The sequence below is a fragment of the Oryzias latipes genome, chromosome 1, assembly GCF_053564925.1.
Source record: "Oryzias latipes strain Hd-rR chromosome 1, Olatipes_Hd-rR_3.1".
NCBI classification, from domain to species: Eukaryota; Metazoa; Chordata; class Actinopteri; order Beloniformes; family Adrianichthyidae; genus Oryzias; species Oryzias latipes.
Genome location: NC_136237.1, coordinates 4026235 through 4043029, shown reverse-complemented (window position 1 = coordinate 4043029; position 16795 = coordinate 4026235). Strand labels below are relative to the sequence as shown.

The following is a 16795-nucleotide window of genomic DNA, read 5'->3' as shown; positions in this document are numbered from 1 at the left end:
TCACCAATTTTAGCTTCTTTTCATTGATTGCCTGTTAAAATCAGCACTTCAGCTCACAGAAAAGGTTTTGAATCTTGAAGATCTCAGAAGTTGTTATTTTCCCAACAGCTCACTTTGGTCTGAAACTGCAGGATCCGTTGTTACTTGAGCACTTTCTTATCGTAGAAAGGGAAGCAAACCTTCAGGTCTGGGAGGTAGACTTCCTCTAAGGCCTGACCTCTTTTGATAAAACTTCAAATTTAAGTTAGGTTGATGACTGTAGGCCTTGCCTTTGGTTATGCTATCACAGGCCTGGACTTCTTTGGCTCATTCTAGAGGCCAGGGGACTTATTTTCCTGCAGTCATTCTTTTCTCTCTTTTTCCAAAAGCAGGTAATTCTTGTTTTTTTAGTCTTCCTTGTTTTTTTTTTTCTGATTCCAGCCTCAGAAGAAGGTGCATCTGTCCAGCTGAGGGGAAGAAAATTTCTATTTTTTAGGCCTTCTTTGTGCAATTGTGTTATTTTGTTTTTGCATAAAGGCAGTTCTTGTTGTATCGTGTTAAAAGTTAATTGGGTTTGTGGCTGCAGCTTTGGTCTATGGCTCATGTGTTGTGTGATGTTGTGTAATGTAGGTCAGTTAAACAAGCATTGTGTATTGCACAGTACCCATACGATCTAATTCTGCTCTTGCTGATAGCTTGCAAAGGTTAGAAATAGTTACAGTGTTGTTTTATTATGAATCTTTTATTTGGGGCTCAAACCCAGAATCTCTAAGACAAAGTCATTACAGTTTTCTTTTTTCAGCCTCTTGTCCTCTTTAAGTTGTGTAATCGGCCCTTTATCCCTAGCTTTCTATTTTCCATCACAGCTTTATCCTCACTCGCAGCCTCAAACACTCTAAACTTACAGAAATGAAATCCACGACTCTGTGAGAGAAAAGAAATGAAGGAACGAGGTCTGCGGTTATCACCGGAAACTTTCTGACATGGCAAATCAAGCCCTGAGCTAATGTTGACTGTTTTAGAGCGAGCTGGGCTCTCTTTCTGATGGGGGGAAGGCGGCGCTCATGTTTGCAAGTCTGCCGGGGCTTTAGAGGTAGAGGAGAAGCATCTCGTCTGCTCCCATCCCTTCACACTAATTAGAGAAAGCTGGCTTTAAATCTTAGCAGGGAGATGGAGGGGTGGGGTGGGGGTGTCCTCAGGCTGAGCTCAGGTGGGGGGGGGGGGGGGGGGTAGTCATCATTCATCAAAGTATCTTATCAAGATCCTGTTTTTGTGTCTGAATGTGACCAGAAACACAAGTTTAGGTCACATTTTATTAGAAAACATGCTGCTGGAATACAGCGTGACAACCCCTGCGTGTGTGCATATGTGTGTGCGTGTTGGTGTGTGTAGGTGAATTCTGCAGACTGTGGTGGCAAGGCACCTCAGGCAATGATAAGGAGGGCTTAAGCGGCCAGCTCTCTAGACCTAATCACAGCACCTATTTCAAAGGCGAGAATGCCAATTAAAGCTGATAGGGCTCAATATGAGCTTTCAGGCTGCCACAGCGGAGAGCAACACAGCCAACGTGAAAATCAATCACCCCCCCCAACCGACCCCCGGTCTGGAGAAGCAGTTTGCTGCTCGTTGATACAGGTGGAGCTCCAGATAAATACGCTGGCTCCATTAGGATGTGTAACAGAGTAAAGGGGAGGCTCACTGGGCCACCGACAGAAGAATCAGATTTGAACCCCCTCTCCCCCTCCCCCAAAGCCATGGTCTCTTCTCTGTGGACTGAGAATCCGCTGGACTGTGATCTTCTCTTCTGAAGGGAGGTGGAAAAGCAAGCCATGCCAACTTCATATTTCTGCCAGGGGAGAATGAACTCATCAATCAATTCCAAACCCAACTTTTCAAATCTTTAATGATCAAAAATAGACAAATATATTAACATCAAAGCGGAAACAACATGGTTATGTTTCAAAGTGAAAAGATCCAAACTTAAACTTACAGATTTAAAGAAGTTTCTTGTGGTCTGTCACAGTATTTCCCACACTATAAGCAACAATTAAAGAGAAAGTTTTCTTTTTTTTTTAACCAACAGTGCTCCTTAAATTCTGGAGAGCTTTATACATAGATTCATTCTAGTTGTGTTACTCATATTAAATTAATTTTGAAAGTCAAAATTTTTGACTGGGTGTTATTGTAAACACACTAACACATCTTCCAGACTCCAGTTGGCTCATCCGTGCTCCAGTTGCTGACCGTCTACCTCGCCTTTTCTCCCGCTCCTACACCTGGCTGTGGATCCTGCCTCTGGCTCATCTCTGGCTCGTCTCTGCTCTGTACCTGACCGAGTACCTCGTCTCTGCTCCTGCTCCTACACCTGGCTGTGGTTCCTGTCTCCGGCTCGACTTGCGCCTTTGACTGTCCCCACAACCACGGCTGGATGAAGCTCGTCTGCTGGACTTTTATATATATATATATGTAGTTGTAGATTTTGATAAGTTAATTCTTCTCTAAGAGTTCTGGTAAATCGCCTGTCCGTCCTGGGGGAGGATCCCTCCTTCATGTGGGCACCCCTGAGGTTTCTTCGTTTTTTCCGGAATCCGTTTTTTTTGGGAGTTTTTCCTTACCGCAAAGGGGGGTCTAAGGGCAGGGATGCCAGTATAGCTTAGTCAGTTTGTTAGTTCATTTTAGTATTTTCCTATTGAACTCTTTGTATTCGTGATCCTTTTAAGTTCATGTTTTACTTCGAAGCCCATCGAGACGACTGTTGTTGTGATTTTGGGCTATACAAATAAAATTGAATTGAATTGAATCTAAAGTGTAGCAGTGTTGAACTGTGGGTTTTTCATTACTAACAAGGCTGGGATTTAGCCAAGTCACATTAACATTTCTTTTAATATGATGCTAAGAATGTTTAATGCTCAATTAATGCAAGTGCAGGTTTTTTAGTGAAATGAAGTGGTTACTTGGGAGAGCAATACCAAAGCAACAAAAAAGAACAGCTTACAGAAACTGGTGGACAAGTGTGCATCAGTGGTCAGGTTCTATGTGGAGGTGCTGGTGGTGGAGAGATTAGCCACCATGGTGGAAACCATCCTCAAGAACAAAAGGTACAAGATGCACGCGACCCTGGCCAATCAGAGGATCAGTCAAATGAGAGAATCATCTACTACTCCACGTTAGGACTTATATTTCTAAGCCTGTGCAAATTGTCGCAGGGAAGAGACCCTGCCTCTATTCCCAGGGTCCATGTTTAAAGGAAAACTTGCATGAAACCCAGCAGAAGATCAAAGTTTCAGGCTTTCTAGGGTCAAAAGACAAAGGATATATTGAAATGTTGTATTTTTGTCTGGCGGGAATGATCACTGATTTGTTGACACAAGAGAAGTAAAAGTGCAGCAAATTTCAAATCTACCTCTGTGGAACCACAGTAAGCTCAGATTAGACTTTCTCCACTCTACAACAGAAAAAGAAGAAATGAGACAAGATGAACAACAAACTGAAGAAATTTGCTACAGCAAAAATAAATGGTCACTCTTTCAAAAATGAAAAATATCTAAAAGTAGGCCACATCAAAATTGCAGTCTTTTGCAATTTATGACAATTCCTGTAATCTGTTAAAAATGGTGTTTGACTTGTGCAGGAATTTCCCTGATGGTCTAATGGCTAAGATTTGGCGCTCTCACCGCCACGCTCGGGGTTCAATTCCCGGTCAGGGAATCCACCATGTTTAAAGGTGAACTCACATGAAACCCTAGTTTAGCCTATGCCAATAATGACACATCATAAACCACTTTTCAATAGAGACTTATCTAGGACTTGAACCAACCTTGTCATTTCACCACATCCTAAAGAAGGTATTCCAAGGAAAGCAAACATTTCGCAGCATTGAATGATTTCTCTGGCAATATAGAAAAGAAGATGGAAAATTCTACACTTCAGTAGTGTGTGGGCTATGTTTTCCATGTCATAGATCAACATTAGACATCACAGCTTGCCATTCTACAGCTTTTACTTCAATAATATTCAGCAAGAGGTTTACTTCTCAAAAGCACTAGTCAATGCATTGGCTGGGAATTGAACCCAGGTCAACTGCTTGGAAGGCAGCAATGCTACCACTATACCACCAAGGCAAACTCTTTCAAAGCCACACCGCATTAGACCTAGAATTTCTAAGCCTGTGCAATGTTGCACAAGGAAGAGTCCCCACATCCAGTCATAGGACCCATCATTGTTGCACAGTAGCCCAAGCCATTCGCCTTCCCAGCTATGACATCCCCTATGCTACCAATGCCAACTCTCTTGAAGCATTTCCACAGGAGAATTTCCCTGATGGTCTAATGGCTAGGATATGGCGCTTTCACCGCCACGGTCCGGGTTCAATTCCCGGTCAGGGAATCCACTATGTTCAAAGAGAAATTGGCACGAAACACTAGTTTAGCCTACACCAAAAAATGACACAGATCCTAATCCACTCTTAAAGAGAGACCAACCTTGCGTATCAACCACATCAGGAATGCAAGCATCTCTCAGCCTTGAATGATTTCTCCAGCAACATAGGCAAGAAGATGAAAACGCCCACATTTCACTAGTGAGTGAGCTATGTTTTCCATGTCATAGATCAAGATTGGGCTTTAGACCTTGACATTCTACATGTTTTACTTAAATACTATAATACAAAAAGGTTACTCAACATAACAAAAACTACAATCAATGCATTGGCTGGGAATGGAACCCAGGTAAACTGCATGGCAAGCAGCTATGCTACCACTATACCACCAATGCCCATACAAGAGCTTCTGCCCCACAATAAAAGTAGAATCTCCAAGCCTGCGCAAATTTGTGCAGTGAAGAGTTCCCGCCTCTAGTCCAAGAGCCCATCATTGTTGCACAGTGGCACAAGCCATTTACTTGCCCATGTATATGTTTATGCAGTAATTAATGTGCATTTGAACTAACAGCCCACCAGTACTAGCAGCTTGTGTGGGGCAGAGTTACCTGATCCATCTGGACATCTGTTTGACTTTTTAAAGTAGACACATGTTGCAGTCAAGAAGACAAACATCAAGGAACATTCAGTCAAGGAATTCGCTCCTTTGGAAGCCTTAGCTCATTTTTAAGCACTCCCAGACGTACACTCTGGAAGTGGTGAAGAAGATTCTGTTGTTGAGAATAAGGGTTCGTTCATCCTCTATGATACCTTCTCTGATGAGGATATGCCAGTACCAATGGATTTGCAGCTGAAACAGCCTCTCCTCATGAGACTTACACCTACGCAGACTGAAAGACTAATGATTGTTGAAGATGAGGACAATGAGGAGAAGCCTTCATCTGTAAAAGGAAAGTCTACCCAATTCAAAAAGGCCAATCAGCATGTTGAAGAAAACCAACAGTGCCGAAAATGCAGGTGCACTGGAGATGTCTTCTTTGGAGACTTTGCCTTATAGGCCAGTGCTGCCTGGTCCTTAAAACTTGTTTTCTTTACATGTGTAATACACCGGAGAGGGGGAAGGGAGCAGAACTGTGTGCTGTCGTACGACCCAGATCTAATCCGCAACTTGAAGGTCCAGTTATTAGGGTGATCACCACAACACTTTTTGGAGAATGAGAGAGGGACACTGCAGCAGAAGATCAAAGTTTCAGGCTTTCTAGGGTCAAAAGACAATATGCTCACAAAAGACAAAGGATATATTGAAATGTTGTATTTTTTTCTGGCGGGAATGATCACTGATTTGTTGACAGAAGAGAAGTAAAAGTGCAGCAAATTTCAAATCTACCTCTGTGGAACCACAGTAAGCTCAGATTAGACTTTCTCCACTCTACAACAGAAAAAGAAGAAATGAGACAAGATAAACAACAAACTGAAGAAATTTGCTACGGCAAAAATAAATGGTCACTCTTTCAAAAATGAGAAATATCTAAAAGTAGGCCACATCAAAATTGCAGTCTTTTGCAATTTATGACAATTCCTGTAATCTGTTAAAAATGTTGTTTGACTCAAGCAGGAATTTCCCTGATGATCTAATGGCTAGGATTTGGCGCTCTCACCGCCACGCTCCGGGTTCAATTCCTAGTCAGGGAATCCCCTATGTTTAAAGGTGAACTCATGTGAAATCCTAGTTTAGCCTATGCCAATAATGACACATTATACACCACTTTTCAATAGAGACTTATCTAAGCCTTGAACCAACCTTGTCATTTGACCACATCCTAAAAAAGGTATTCCAAGGAAAGCAAATATTTCACAGCGTTGAATGATTTCTCTGGCAACATAGAAAAGAAGATGGACAATTCTACACTTCAGTAGTGTATGGGCTATGTTTTCCATGTCATAGATCAACATTAGACATTACAGCTTGCCATTCTACAGCTTTTACTTCTATAATGTGATATCACTGATGGTCTAATGGCTAGGATTTGGTGCTTTCACCGCCACGGCCCGGGTTCAATTCCCGGTCAGGGAAACCGCTATGTTCAAAGGGAAACTGGCATGAAACACTAGTTTATTTATTTTAGAACTTGTCCTGTCCAACAGCTGGGCAGGCAGATGAGAGCGGAGGGCCTCTTTTGTTGGACATATTTTACTTTAACAATAGGGGTTATTAATCTTTAGACAAACCAAAGGTATGTCTTAATAAACCCTTTTTGTAATTGAGGCCAAACTTTGTTTGTGTTATCAACACACCTGCTAGCTGCAAAAATGTCCACATGTCAACATGTACACAAAACAGATAGTGTTCACACGCATACTTATGCCTTAAAACCAACTAGTGTGAAATATTTCATTCATTCTATCACGCAAACTATTAGTGCAAAGGTGTGCTAACACCTGTGCTCAGGTGAATGTTTATGTTCTTCTAAAATGGATGGAGGATTGTGTAAAGATGGAAGGAGAGTGCCCAGCCATCCCCACACCAAGACCCCCGCTGCAGCAGCTATGTATTTCATTCAATCACGCAAACTATTAGTGCAAAGGTGAGCTAACACCTGTGCTTAAGTGAGTGTTTATGTGTTTCTAAAATGGATGATGAAATGTAAAAGGACGGAGGGAGAGTGCCCAGCCATCCCCACACCAAGACCCCCGCCGCAGCAGCAGTGGCAGCTATAACCCCCCCAACGCCACACGGGAGCAGGCAGGGAACAACCGCCCCCCGGGCGACCAAATCCGCCGCCCAGGCCAGGGCCAGCAGGACTGCCGCAAGGCCCCCAGAGCCAGAGAGCAGGGAGGCATGGGGGAAAAGAGAGCGCTGCCCCAGCCCAACCAGGAGAGCAGCCCCCCCGCCGCGCCGTGAGAGCCTAACGCAGGGCCCCACCAGAGAAAGGCGCCCACAGCCCCAGACGAGCACCCCATTACCACCCAGGAGTTCCGGGCAAACCCCCGCCCCAACCCCAGGTATGAGCCAGGACCCCCCAAGGGAGACCCGCTCCGCACTCCAGGCAGCCACCCACCCAGCCCACGGTTGGTCCAGGGAGGAGCAAGGCAGGGGCCCGCCGCCCCCGCCCAGGAGGGGGGCACCCTGGGGAAAAAGGGCGCCCACAAGGGGTGTTGTAAACATGGCCCGACCAGGCTCGGCCACAGTTGGAAATTTGGTGGGGCCCAGCGCTCAGGGGCAAGTACCATAACCCACCCCCCAGGGACACGAACACCCCCGCCTCAGGTGTAATGTTAACCCCCCCCCCCGCACGGAGAGAGCACCGCCGGGCCCAGGAAACCGGCTCCCAAGGGACACGGCCGCTGTTGCCAAGGGGCCCCATACCCCATACCAGGGAAGGGGTAGGGGACAGATGGTCTTAGGTCCCACCTTCCTTGCAAAATGTGTGTGCGTGTGTTTGAGAGGGTGTGCATGTGTGTGTGTTTATGTTGGGATGTATATATTGAGGGGGGAGGGGTGTCTGTACTAAGGGGTGTGCAGTTAAAATTGGTGGGTAGGGCACTGAGGGGACATCTCCTGATTACTCACAGTGATGTCCCCTCAGCCTCCCCACCAAAGGGCCCTAAATGTCTAAGGTGCGGTTAAAATTGGCGGGTAGGGTGCCAGGAGGACATCTGCTGCTTGCTGGCAGTGATGTCCAAGCACCCCCCCTACCAAGGGCCCTACATGTCTAAGGTGCAAATAAAACCGAAAGAGGGGGGGCCCACTCCATACGGCAACCATAGGAGGGGGCCACTGCCAAGTAGCCCCCCCCCCCCCCCCCCCCCCCCGAAGGCGCATCACACCCTCACCCTAATATATTTGTGTTAATGAAAAAGCATTTCTGGTATTGAATTTTATTTTGAAATATGAGACACATGCTGCCATACTTCCTGGTTTGGGAGCTCTGAGGCTAGTTCTAGTTTGGGGGGAGGGACAGCTGGAGACTGATGCTGCAGCTGCTGTTTCTGATGTACTTGACTCTGTTCAGACTTTCTGGAAAATAATTTTGACCGAGGGGATGTCGATTATTATTTAATAAAAACAGCATCATAAATATTTGAATGTATTGCTATTTAAATAACATACTATTCTCTCATATTTACGGACATGGGGTGTGCCACCATGACATTGAAAATAAAATATTTGTGATACCTTATTGGTTAATGACTTTTTGAATTTATTTGTTCTGTTTTATCATTTCATCATTGTTAGTGGCCTCTGTAGGCCTTCTTAGTCTGGGAACTTAGAATCTATCACATTTACGCCCCCCCATTACTCCCTTTTCGGCACCCCAGCCTGCGCTCTGAGTTCATTCAAACTTTATATTTAGCTTATAAAATTTTGAACGTCTATATTAGCGTCAGACTTATGGGGCGCCGAATGTAAAAATTAACCTCATGAAAATTTTGTGTCACTTTTACCACATTTAGACATTTCTTTCCATTTATGCTGCATTTATATCACATTTTGTCTATATTTATCACCAATAAAAAAACAATCTGTGACATGAGGATATGTACTTTTAGAGGTTAAAATTAAATCTAAATATTAATAATAAATAATAAATATTAATGTATATGTAAATAATAAATGTAAATGTTAAATCGAAACACATACCTAAATCCCAAACGTAAATATAAATGCTAAGTGTATATGTTATATCTAAATGTAAACCTAAATGTTAAATGTAAATGTTAAATATAAATATAAATATAAATGTAAATGTTAAAAATAAATGTTAAATATATATCTAAATGTTACATTTAAATGTAAATGTGAAATGTAAATGTTATATCTAAATATAAATATTAAATCAAAGACTAAATAGAAGTATAAATGTTAAATGTGATTATTAAATGTAAACCTAAATATTAAATGCAAATGAAAATCTAAATGTTAAATGCTAAATTTAAATGTATATCTAAATGTTAAATCTAAATGGTAAATCTAAATCTAAGTCTAAATCTAAATATTAAATGTAAATGTTAACTCTAAATGTAAATGTTAAATACAAATTTTGTATCTAAATATAAATGTTAAATCTAAATCTAAATATAAATATAAATGTTAAATGTAAATGTTAAATGTAAATGCTAATATTAAAAGTAAATGTAGATCCAAATGTTAAATGTTAAATGTAAATGTAAATGTTAAATATAAATGTAAATGTTAAATGTAAATGTAAATCTAAATGTTCCGCCTAAATGTTAAATATAAATGTAAATGTTAAATGTAAATGTAAATCTAAATGTTCCGCCTAAATGTTAAATATAAATGTTGACTTTAAATGTTTGGGAAATATGCTAATGAGGCCACGCCCCTCACCGAATAGAGCGGTCCTTGTTCAGACGAAAGTTGAACCGTAATCATGGCAAACTCTTTGAGACCTGAGGATATTGAAAGGGCCGTTGTTTCAGGAGTGCGAGCTGCATTGCAAGGTGTCCTGGCACCTACACCTGCTGCTGCAAATCTGGTAAGTGGAAAAGTTAAATAAAATAAGATAAAATAGTTCTATAATACTATTATGTGGAAACGGATTTTTAGCTAGCTAAACAGCTAGTCTTTCCAAGCTAGTCTTAATTTTTTTTTAGCTAACAAATGGCTAACGTTATCAAGGCATCTTTTGACATTACAGTGTAATAATATAATGCTATTTTGTAATTTCCTTGACACATAATGATGAAAGATATCTCTGAGTAGGCCTGCTATGTATGTCTGTGGTATTTTTATGCCACTTTACATCACTGCAACTCTAAATGAAAAAAAGAACATTGGCGGGGGGGGGGGGGGGGGGGGGGGGGTCTTTTTATTTATTGCTTGTCTTCTTTCTCATTACAGATCTTTCTTATTTGCTAAAATCTGCTACAATCACTTATTTTCAATGTAAACTTTCTCTGTTACATGCTCCTACTCTACAGGTTAACACATCATCACCATCCACAAGTTCTGCCGCTTCACACAGACCGGTAAGAACATCATCAGTTGTTTTCTTCCATTGAGTACAGTGATTACATTTTTTACAACTGTTGTTTTTTATTTTTATAGTTTAGTGTTTAACTGATTTTTAAAATGTAACAAAACATCCATATGATTGTTCTTCTACCACCGCCCACCTCAGGTCAACACTCTGCCGCCACCCATAGCATCCACAAGTTCAGCCACATCTGCAGGGGCTGGCACATCCCAGAGATTGGTAAGAACTGAATGACTTATTTGCTTTTAATGAGTAGAATTACCATCAACTTTGTTGTGAAAGTGTACCTTTTAAGATGTTTTTTTATTTGTTCGCTGAATAGATTATTTTTTGTTACCGAATATATATTCCTGTTTATATGAGTTCTGTAAGTTTATATCAGAGATGGGCAAACTTTTCAACTCGTGGGCCATAGATGGTGTGGAGTGTTTTGGGAATCTGTATCATAATAGAAAGAAATAACTTAGAATATGGACGAAAACATGCTTTAACCTTGATTAAAACTTTATATCTTTAAAACAGGTTTTATTTCAAAGCTTTGGCTTTTGTTCTCATGTTTGTGCAAATTGCACCCAAGGGTGGATGTCCGTCAGAGAAAAAGGCAAAATTAGAGAAATTATGATGATAAAAAAAAAAGACTTTCAGACTTGGAAAACATGCGCAAATGTCTGAAAACAACATCTTCCAACACCACATGAATGCCCAATAACGTTCTGCTCCTACAAAAAGATCAATGAATTAATATGGGTAGATACCAGGGCAAATAAAACAGTAAGGATAATTAGTATAAGTAATTACAATTTGGCAGGCTTGATTAATTGTTTTTAGGGATGCATATGGCCACCGTGCCTAAGTTTGCCCACCACTGGTTTATACCTTAGTAATGACTGCTGCTGACCCATTTGGGCAGCCGTGGTGCAGCGGTAGGACGGTCGACCCATGATCATAAGATTAAAGGTTAGATTCTCGCCCATTTGTCGAAGTGTCCTCGGGCAAGACGCTGAACCCCACCTTGCCTCTGGTGGGAGGTTGGCGCCAGTGTTCGGCAGTGGAGCCACCACCAGTGCGTGAATGTGTGTGTGCATGGGTGAATGGAACTGTGACTGTAAAGTGCTTTAGGCCTTCGAAAGAGGGTAGAAAGCGCTATATAAGTATACGCCATTTTCCATTAACTTTGATCTAGTTTTGGTAATTTTTAAGAATAAATCTTGTGTCCTCTCTTCTTAACAGGTTCCTTTTCCATCATATTTTCAATCAAGAAGAGGTCGATCAGGATATCAGCAAAGAAAAAACGTGAAAACGTTTACAAAAGACGTTGTATGTTTGCCATTTTCTCCAAGGGAATCAGTTTTCGTCATACCTAGAGGAGAAAACAGAAGTCGCTTGGCTCAAGCTGGTCTAATTGGAAAAATTTCCTTTACCACCGAGTGGTCTGAAGATCAGCTCAGAGAAGAAATTTCTGCTATCTTCAGAGGATCATTTGGCATCTCCGAGCATGATGTTTTCCCTTTTCAGTACTTGAGCACAATAAAAGGGTGCAAAAAATTAATGAAGCCCAATGTCACACTCAACTTTCCCTGGGGGGGAAAGAAGTTTCTTCTGTTTGCTCAAATACCTGTCTTTACATTATGGCTGAAATGGAAATGCCAACACAGGTAAGCTTGATAGTGAAAGTACTGGTAAACCTTTTTCATGTAATATTATTTGCATGCGATTTTTGTTAAAATTATTTAGATATGAACATAACTAAGCACAGCATCATCTTTACATGTGACACTTTTTATTGTTGTAAATTGTTTTTGCAATCACAAATTAACTTTGAACATTTAGTCATGCTTGTTATGTCTAAATTACAATTTATATGCTTTTAAAATTGCTTTCTTACACAAAATTTCCACATCTTATCATTCAGCACAGAGTTTTTGACACGGATGACAGTGACTTTGAAAGTCCAACTTTTCAGAGTAGAGGTGGGTAGTTTCAAGGTTAAGATTATCAACCTGTGTTTCCATCCAACCCCCATGTTACATCAGCAATCCCACACTACCTGATTGATTTTGATCAACGTATTGGTCATTTCCAGAGAGTCGTTTGCATCCTTTTTTTTTCCAACTATCATTTCATAATGTGTCTTCTGCTCAATCTGTTCCATTTAGATCTTGAGACATTGGAGCAATCTAATGTTGACGGTCCATATGAACCAATGGAGGCAGATGCCACAAATCGAGAACATGAGACCGAACAAGGAGGCACTCGTTTCTCTGATTTCATGTATGTTTTATACTGGATTTGTTAGAAAAACCAGTTCATTTACATTTTTTTCGTCCAATTTAGCTTTTTCTTCTTCTTTTTGAATCTCTTTTCAAGACCACTTGATTTCGAAGAAGAGGAGGCAGTCGAGGAAGCCATCAGACGCAGTTTGGAAGAAGAAACTGTCCAGGTTCCACAAGAGTCGAGGTTTTAATTATTTCAGTATTACATTTAATTATTGACAATATTTTCATTTTCCTGATCTTTGTAACGATGACATCTGCTGTTTTATCTTTTCAAGGTCTATTAAAACGTTGACAACAGAAGAAATAACTGGAATTGTAAAAGCTCACAGTGAAATGGTTGTTACAGAAGGATTTAGGTCAATCATTGTCAGCCGAAGAAATGTGTGGACATCTGCGATCCGACAATTCAGGCGACCAAGATTTGTTGAAAGCACCGATATGCTTTATGTAACATTTGCCAGTGATGAAAACACCACAGAAGATGCAGAAGATCTTGGAGGTCCCCGTCGAGAACTCTTTCGCTTGCTTGTTAAAGCAATTTTCCAAGAAAGTGGGGCATTTGAGGGTGAATTCTTTTTTATTTTTCATTAGTTAAATGAGAAATTTAAGTTAATAACAGACTGCATAGATAATTTTTGTTTAATAAAATTAAGTTTGTTTAAAGCTGACATGAACATATTTTATTTGATCTGCAGAGTCCCCCAATGGCTTCATTCCAAGACTAAATGTTTCGCATGTCCAAAATCGAGTCTACCGCACTATTGGTCAGATGATGTCTACCATCATTGTCCAAGGTGGAGAATGTCCTGCTCTCCTTTCGTCTGTTGTCTTGGACTACCTGCTGACTGGGCGTATGTTCGACATCCGCGTTTCTCCAGAGGATGTTGCCGATGTGGAACTTAGAGACAGCCTCAAGACAGTATGTTTATGAAAGTGGTTAAACTCTGTAATAATTTTATCATTCATTTTCTAACTATTTTTCTATGTAAAGTGTCAGGGAAGGTGTTGGCAATTAAAATACAAATTGATGACATTTCATAAACACATATTTTCTCCTTCTGACATTTTAAGATTGATCAAGCAACAACTGATGATGATCTGCAACGAGCAATAGAATCCTGTGAGTCATGGAGGTACCAAATTGAAGGTCTTCCAAACCCTGTTACCATGGACAACAAGGATGCATTTGTTAAAAATGCTATAATTTTCCATGTTCTACTACAACGAAAGAGCTGCTACGATCAGTTAGCTGAGGGGTTGGAATGTTATGAGGTAAGTCTAGGCTGACATTCATTAGTGTCTGGTTTGTAGGTAAAAGTTGATCAGAAATGTATAAAAATAACTAGATGTTATGTTTTTACAGCTCTTACCACTTCTGAAAGAGAACCTTCCCCTTCGGGTTCTTTTAGAGATGCCCAAGGTTCGCAGTGATCTTACAGCAGATGTGGTTGCTACCCTTCTGAAGCCCAGCTACTCCGTTCTGGGAAGCAACAAACGACCAAAAGAAGAGCTGATGGTGGTTAAGTTCAGAGATTTCCTCAATAGTGTTCAAGGTAAAATAAATAAAGCAGACAAGCCATAATTTGCTCTAATTTGCACTAAGACCTAAAGTCTTATACATTTTTTTTTCTTTTAAATGCTGATTTTCAGTAAGCATTACATTTTAGCTACTGCTGGCATATTTAATTATCATTTTGGAAATTTTAATTTTTCTTTTTAGTATACAAAATTACGAAGGTATGGAATTATATTCAATTCAATAAAAAAACATTTTTTATATGGTTCCAAATAAAGTGAATAATTTGTCTAAAAAATTTCAGGTAAGGGAAAATGTGGAGTTTAAAATATAAAAATTCATTAGCACATTTACCCGTCATATTGAAAATGTAAACTTTGTAGAAATTTTAGACAACCAGTTTTGCAGTATTAAAAGAACAGTTTATTGCAATGAAGAACAAGTGAATCTGAATATTGTTTTTTCTAATTTTTTTTTTCTAATAATATCTTACAATGACAGAAAGAGAAGTTGAGGAATGTCTTCATGGCAGAACCCTGACAGAAGCAGAGAAGACCTTTCTCAGAAATTTAAATCCTGGACATATTCTCGCCTTTGTGACTGGAAGTAGCAGAGTTCCAGCAGTTGGATTTCAACCAAGTCCAAAGTTAAGCTTTGTTCATAATGAAAACAAGTACCTTCCAGTCGCTCATACGTGCTCAAATGAGCTTGAAATCTTTGTAAATTCCAAAAATCTAGCTGACAATGATGAGTTTGAATATAACTTCCTAGTAGCGCTTATGAATGGAGCAAATTTTAGTGCAGTTTAAATAAACATGAAAATATATTCCAGGGAAAAGGGTCCAGGTGAGTAAGAAGGGAAAATAAAGTGGAGAAGAGAAGAAATGTAGAAGAATGGATACGTTATTTGTATTAATCCAAAACACCTCAGTGATGTTTTTCTGTTTTTTTTTTACTTCTGTATTAATAAATATAAAAAATTTGCCTTTGTATGGAGTTTTGCTATGTTTAAATGTTATTAATAATTTTAGTTAATTCATAAAAGCAGGAAAATGTGCTACTTGTGTCTTTGTTGAGGATCTGTTTCTGCTGTTTGATGAGCAAATTGTATTTAATTAAACAAAAACAGGAAATGTTGAACGGTTTTCTTTTTTCTGTTTCCATGTAAAGCCACTCAAGACAACAGTTAAATATGAAAAGTTACAAAAGAGGAAAAATGGTAAAATATAGATTTGGATCTCTTTGTTCGGGAAACTTATATTTATTTATTTTCTATGGGAAGGAATTGGTATTGTCTGTAGAAAAGTATGCATTTTCTGAACACCAGAGAGAGTACACCCATTATTTCATGTTGATCCATTTCAAATAATAGGTTATTTTTTGAAATGTCAATAGATGTTTGTTTAGCAGAGCAACATGGTTGTGTGTTGAAAGTGTTTGCATACGTTGTCTCACATGTAAAGCCTATTGGATGTTCATTCTTTATGGAAAAGGTTTCAATTACAAACTCAAATGATGAAACATTAAACAAACAATTAAACTAGATGTTGTGTCATTGCTTTTAGAGTAGACCAAGTCCTTCTTTTCAGTATTTCCTCTAGTGCCCTGACTTGCTCTTACAATGAACTGCAGTGGTGGACAAAATAGTTGGTACCCCTCAGTTAAAGAAAGAAATTCCACAATGCTCACTGGAATGACTTGAAAAGTTCAAAAGTAGGAATAAATTATATTGGATTGAAATTTAAATAATCAAAATCACCCATTACTTTTGAGTTGTTGATAAACAGATTTATTTAAAAAAACAAACTAATGTTTGGTGAAAAAGTGTGTACCACACTGAACATGGACAACAGAAAGCCAAGGAGAGAATTGTCCCAGGACATTAGAAACAAAATTATAGACAAACATCGTAAAGGTAAAGGCTATAAAACCATCTCTAAGCAGCTTAAAGTTCCTGTGACGACAGTGGCACATATTATTCAGAAGTTGAAGACCCGTAAGACAGTAGCCAACCTCCCTGGACGTGGCCGAAAGAGGAAAACTGATGACAAATTGAGGAGACAGATAGTTGGAACTGTATCCAAAGAGCCCAGAACAACCTCCAAAGACATTAAAAGTGAACTCCTAGAGTTCACCTTTAATGTGAACTCCTAGATCAAGGTACATCAGTGTCAGATCACACCATTCGTCGTTGTTTGAGCCAGAGTGGACTTCATGGGAGACGACCAAGGAGGACACCACCACTGTTGAAAGGAAATCATGAAAAAGCAAGACTGGAATTTGCAAAAATGCATGTTGACAAGCCACAAAGCTTCTGGGAAAATGTCCTTTGGACAGATGAGACCAAACTGGAGCTTTCTAGTAAGGCACATCAGCTCCATGTTGGTAGACTAAAAAAATGAAGCATACAACCAAAAGAACACTGTCCCTACTGTGAAACATGGAGGAGGCTCAGTTCTGTTTTGGGGCTGCTTTGCTGCATCTGGCACAGGGTGTCTGGAAGTTGTGAAGGTCAAATGAAATCTCCAGATTATCAAGGCATTCTGGGTAGAAATGTGCTGCCTAGTGTCAGAAAGCTTGGTCTCAGTCTCAGGTCATGGGTCTTCCAACAGGACATCGATCCAAAACACACAGCCAAAAACCTCAA

At 40.0% G+C, this 16795-nt stretch overlaps 1 protein-coding gene and 3 non-coding genes across 5 annotated transcripts; 3 read left to right on the top strand and 1 right to left on the bottom strand.

The window, feature by feature from the left end:
• Positions 1-4029: 4029 nt before the first annotated feature.
• trnag-ucc (transfer RNA glycine (anticodon UCC)) lies at positions 4030-4100 on the bottom strand. The gene has a single exon. It is a non-coding gene; the product is annotated as a tRNA-Gly (tRNA).
• A 193-nt stretch (positions 4101-4293) lies between these two features.
• trnae-uuc (transfer RNA glutamic acid (anticodon UUC)) lies at positions 4294-4365 on the top strand. The gene has a single exon. It is a non-coding gene; the product is annotated as a tRNA-Glu (tRNA).
• Positions 4366-6359: 1994 nt separating this feature from the next.
• trnae-uuc (transfer RNA glutamic acid (anticodon UUC)) lies at positions 6360-6431 on the top strand. The gene has a single exon. It is a non-coding gene; the product is annotated as a tRNA-Glu (tRNA).
• Positions 6432-9717: 3286 nt separating this feature from the next.
• Positions 9718-15691, top strand: LOC105354742 (G2/M phase-specific E3 ubiquitin-protein ligase). 2 transcript variants are annotated; one of them, XM_023960833.2, is made up of 12 exons: positions 9718-9855; positions 10301-10348; positions 10501-10575; positions 11587-12011; positions 12269-12326; positions 12513-12627; positions 12724-12813; positions 12908-13197; positions 13328-13551; positions 13704-13904; positions 13996-14185; positions 14650-15691. In XM_023960833.2, the coding sequence occupies exons 4-12, from the start codon at positions 11985-11987 to the stop codon at positions 14955-14957; spliced, it is 1503 nt and encodes a 500-aa protein (XP_023816601.1). In that variant the 5' UTR covers positions 9718-9855; positions 10301-10348; positions 10501-10575; positions 11587-11984; the 3' UTR covers positions 14958-15691. The 2 variants fall into 2 exon arrangements, with proteins under 2 accessions (XP_023816601.1, XP_023816594.1); XM_023960826.2 differs by lacking the exons at positions 9718-9855; positions 10301-10348; positions 10501-10575; positions 11587-12011 and having other exon boundaries at positions 12120-12326.
• Positions 15692-16795: the final 1104 nt, after the last annotated feature.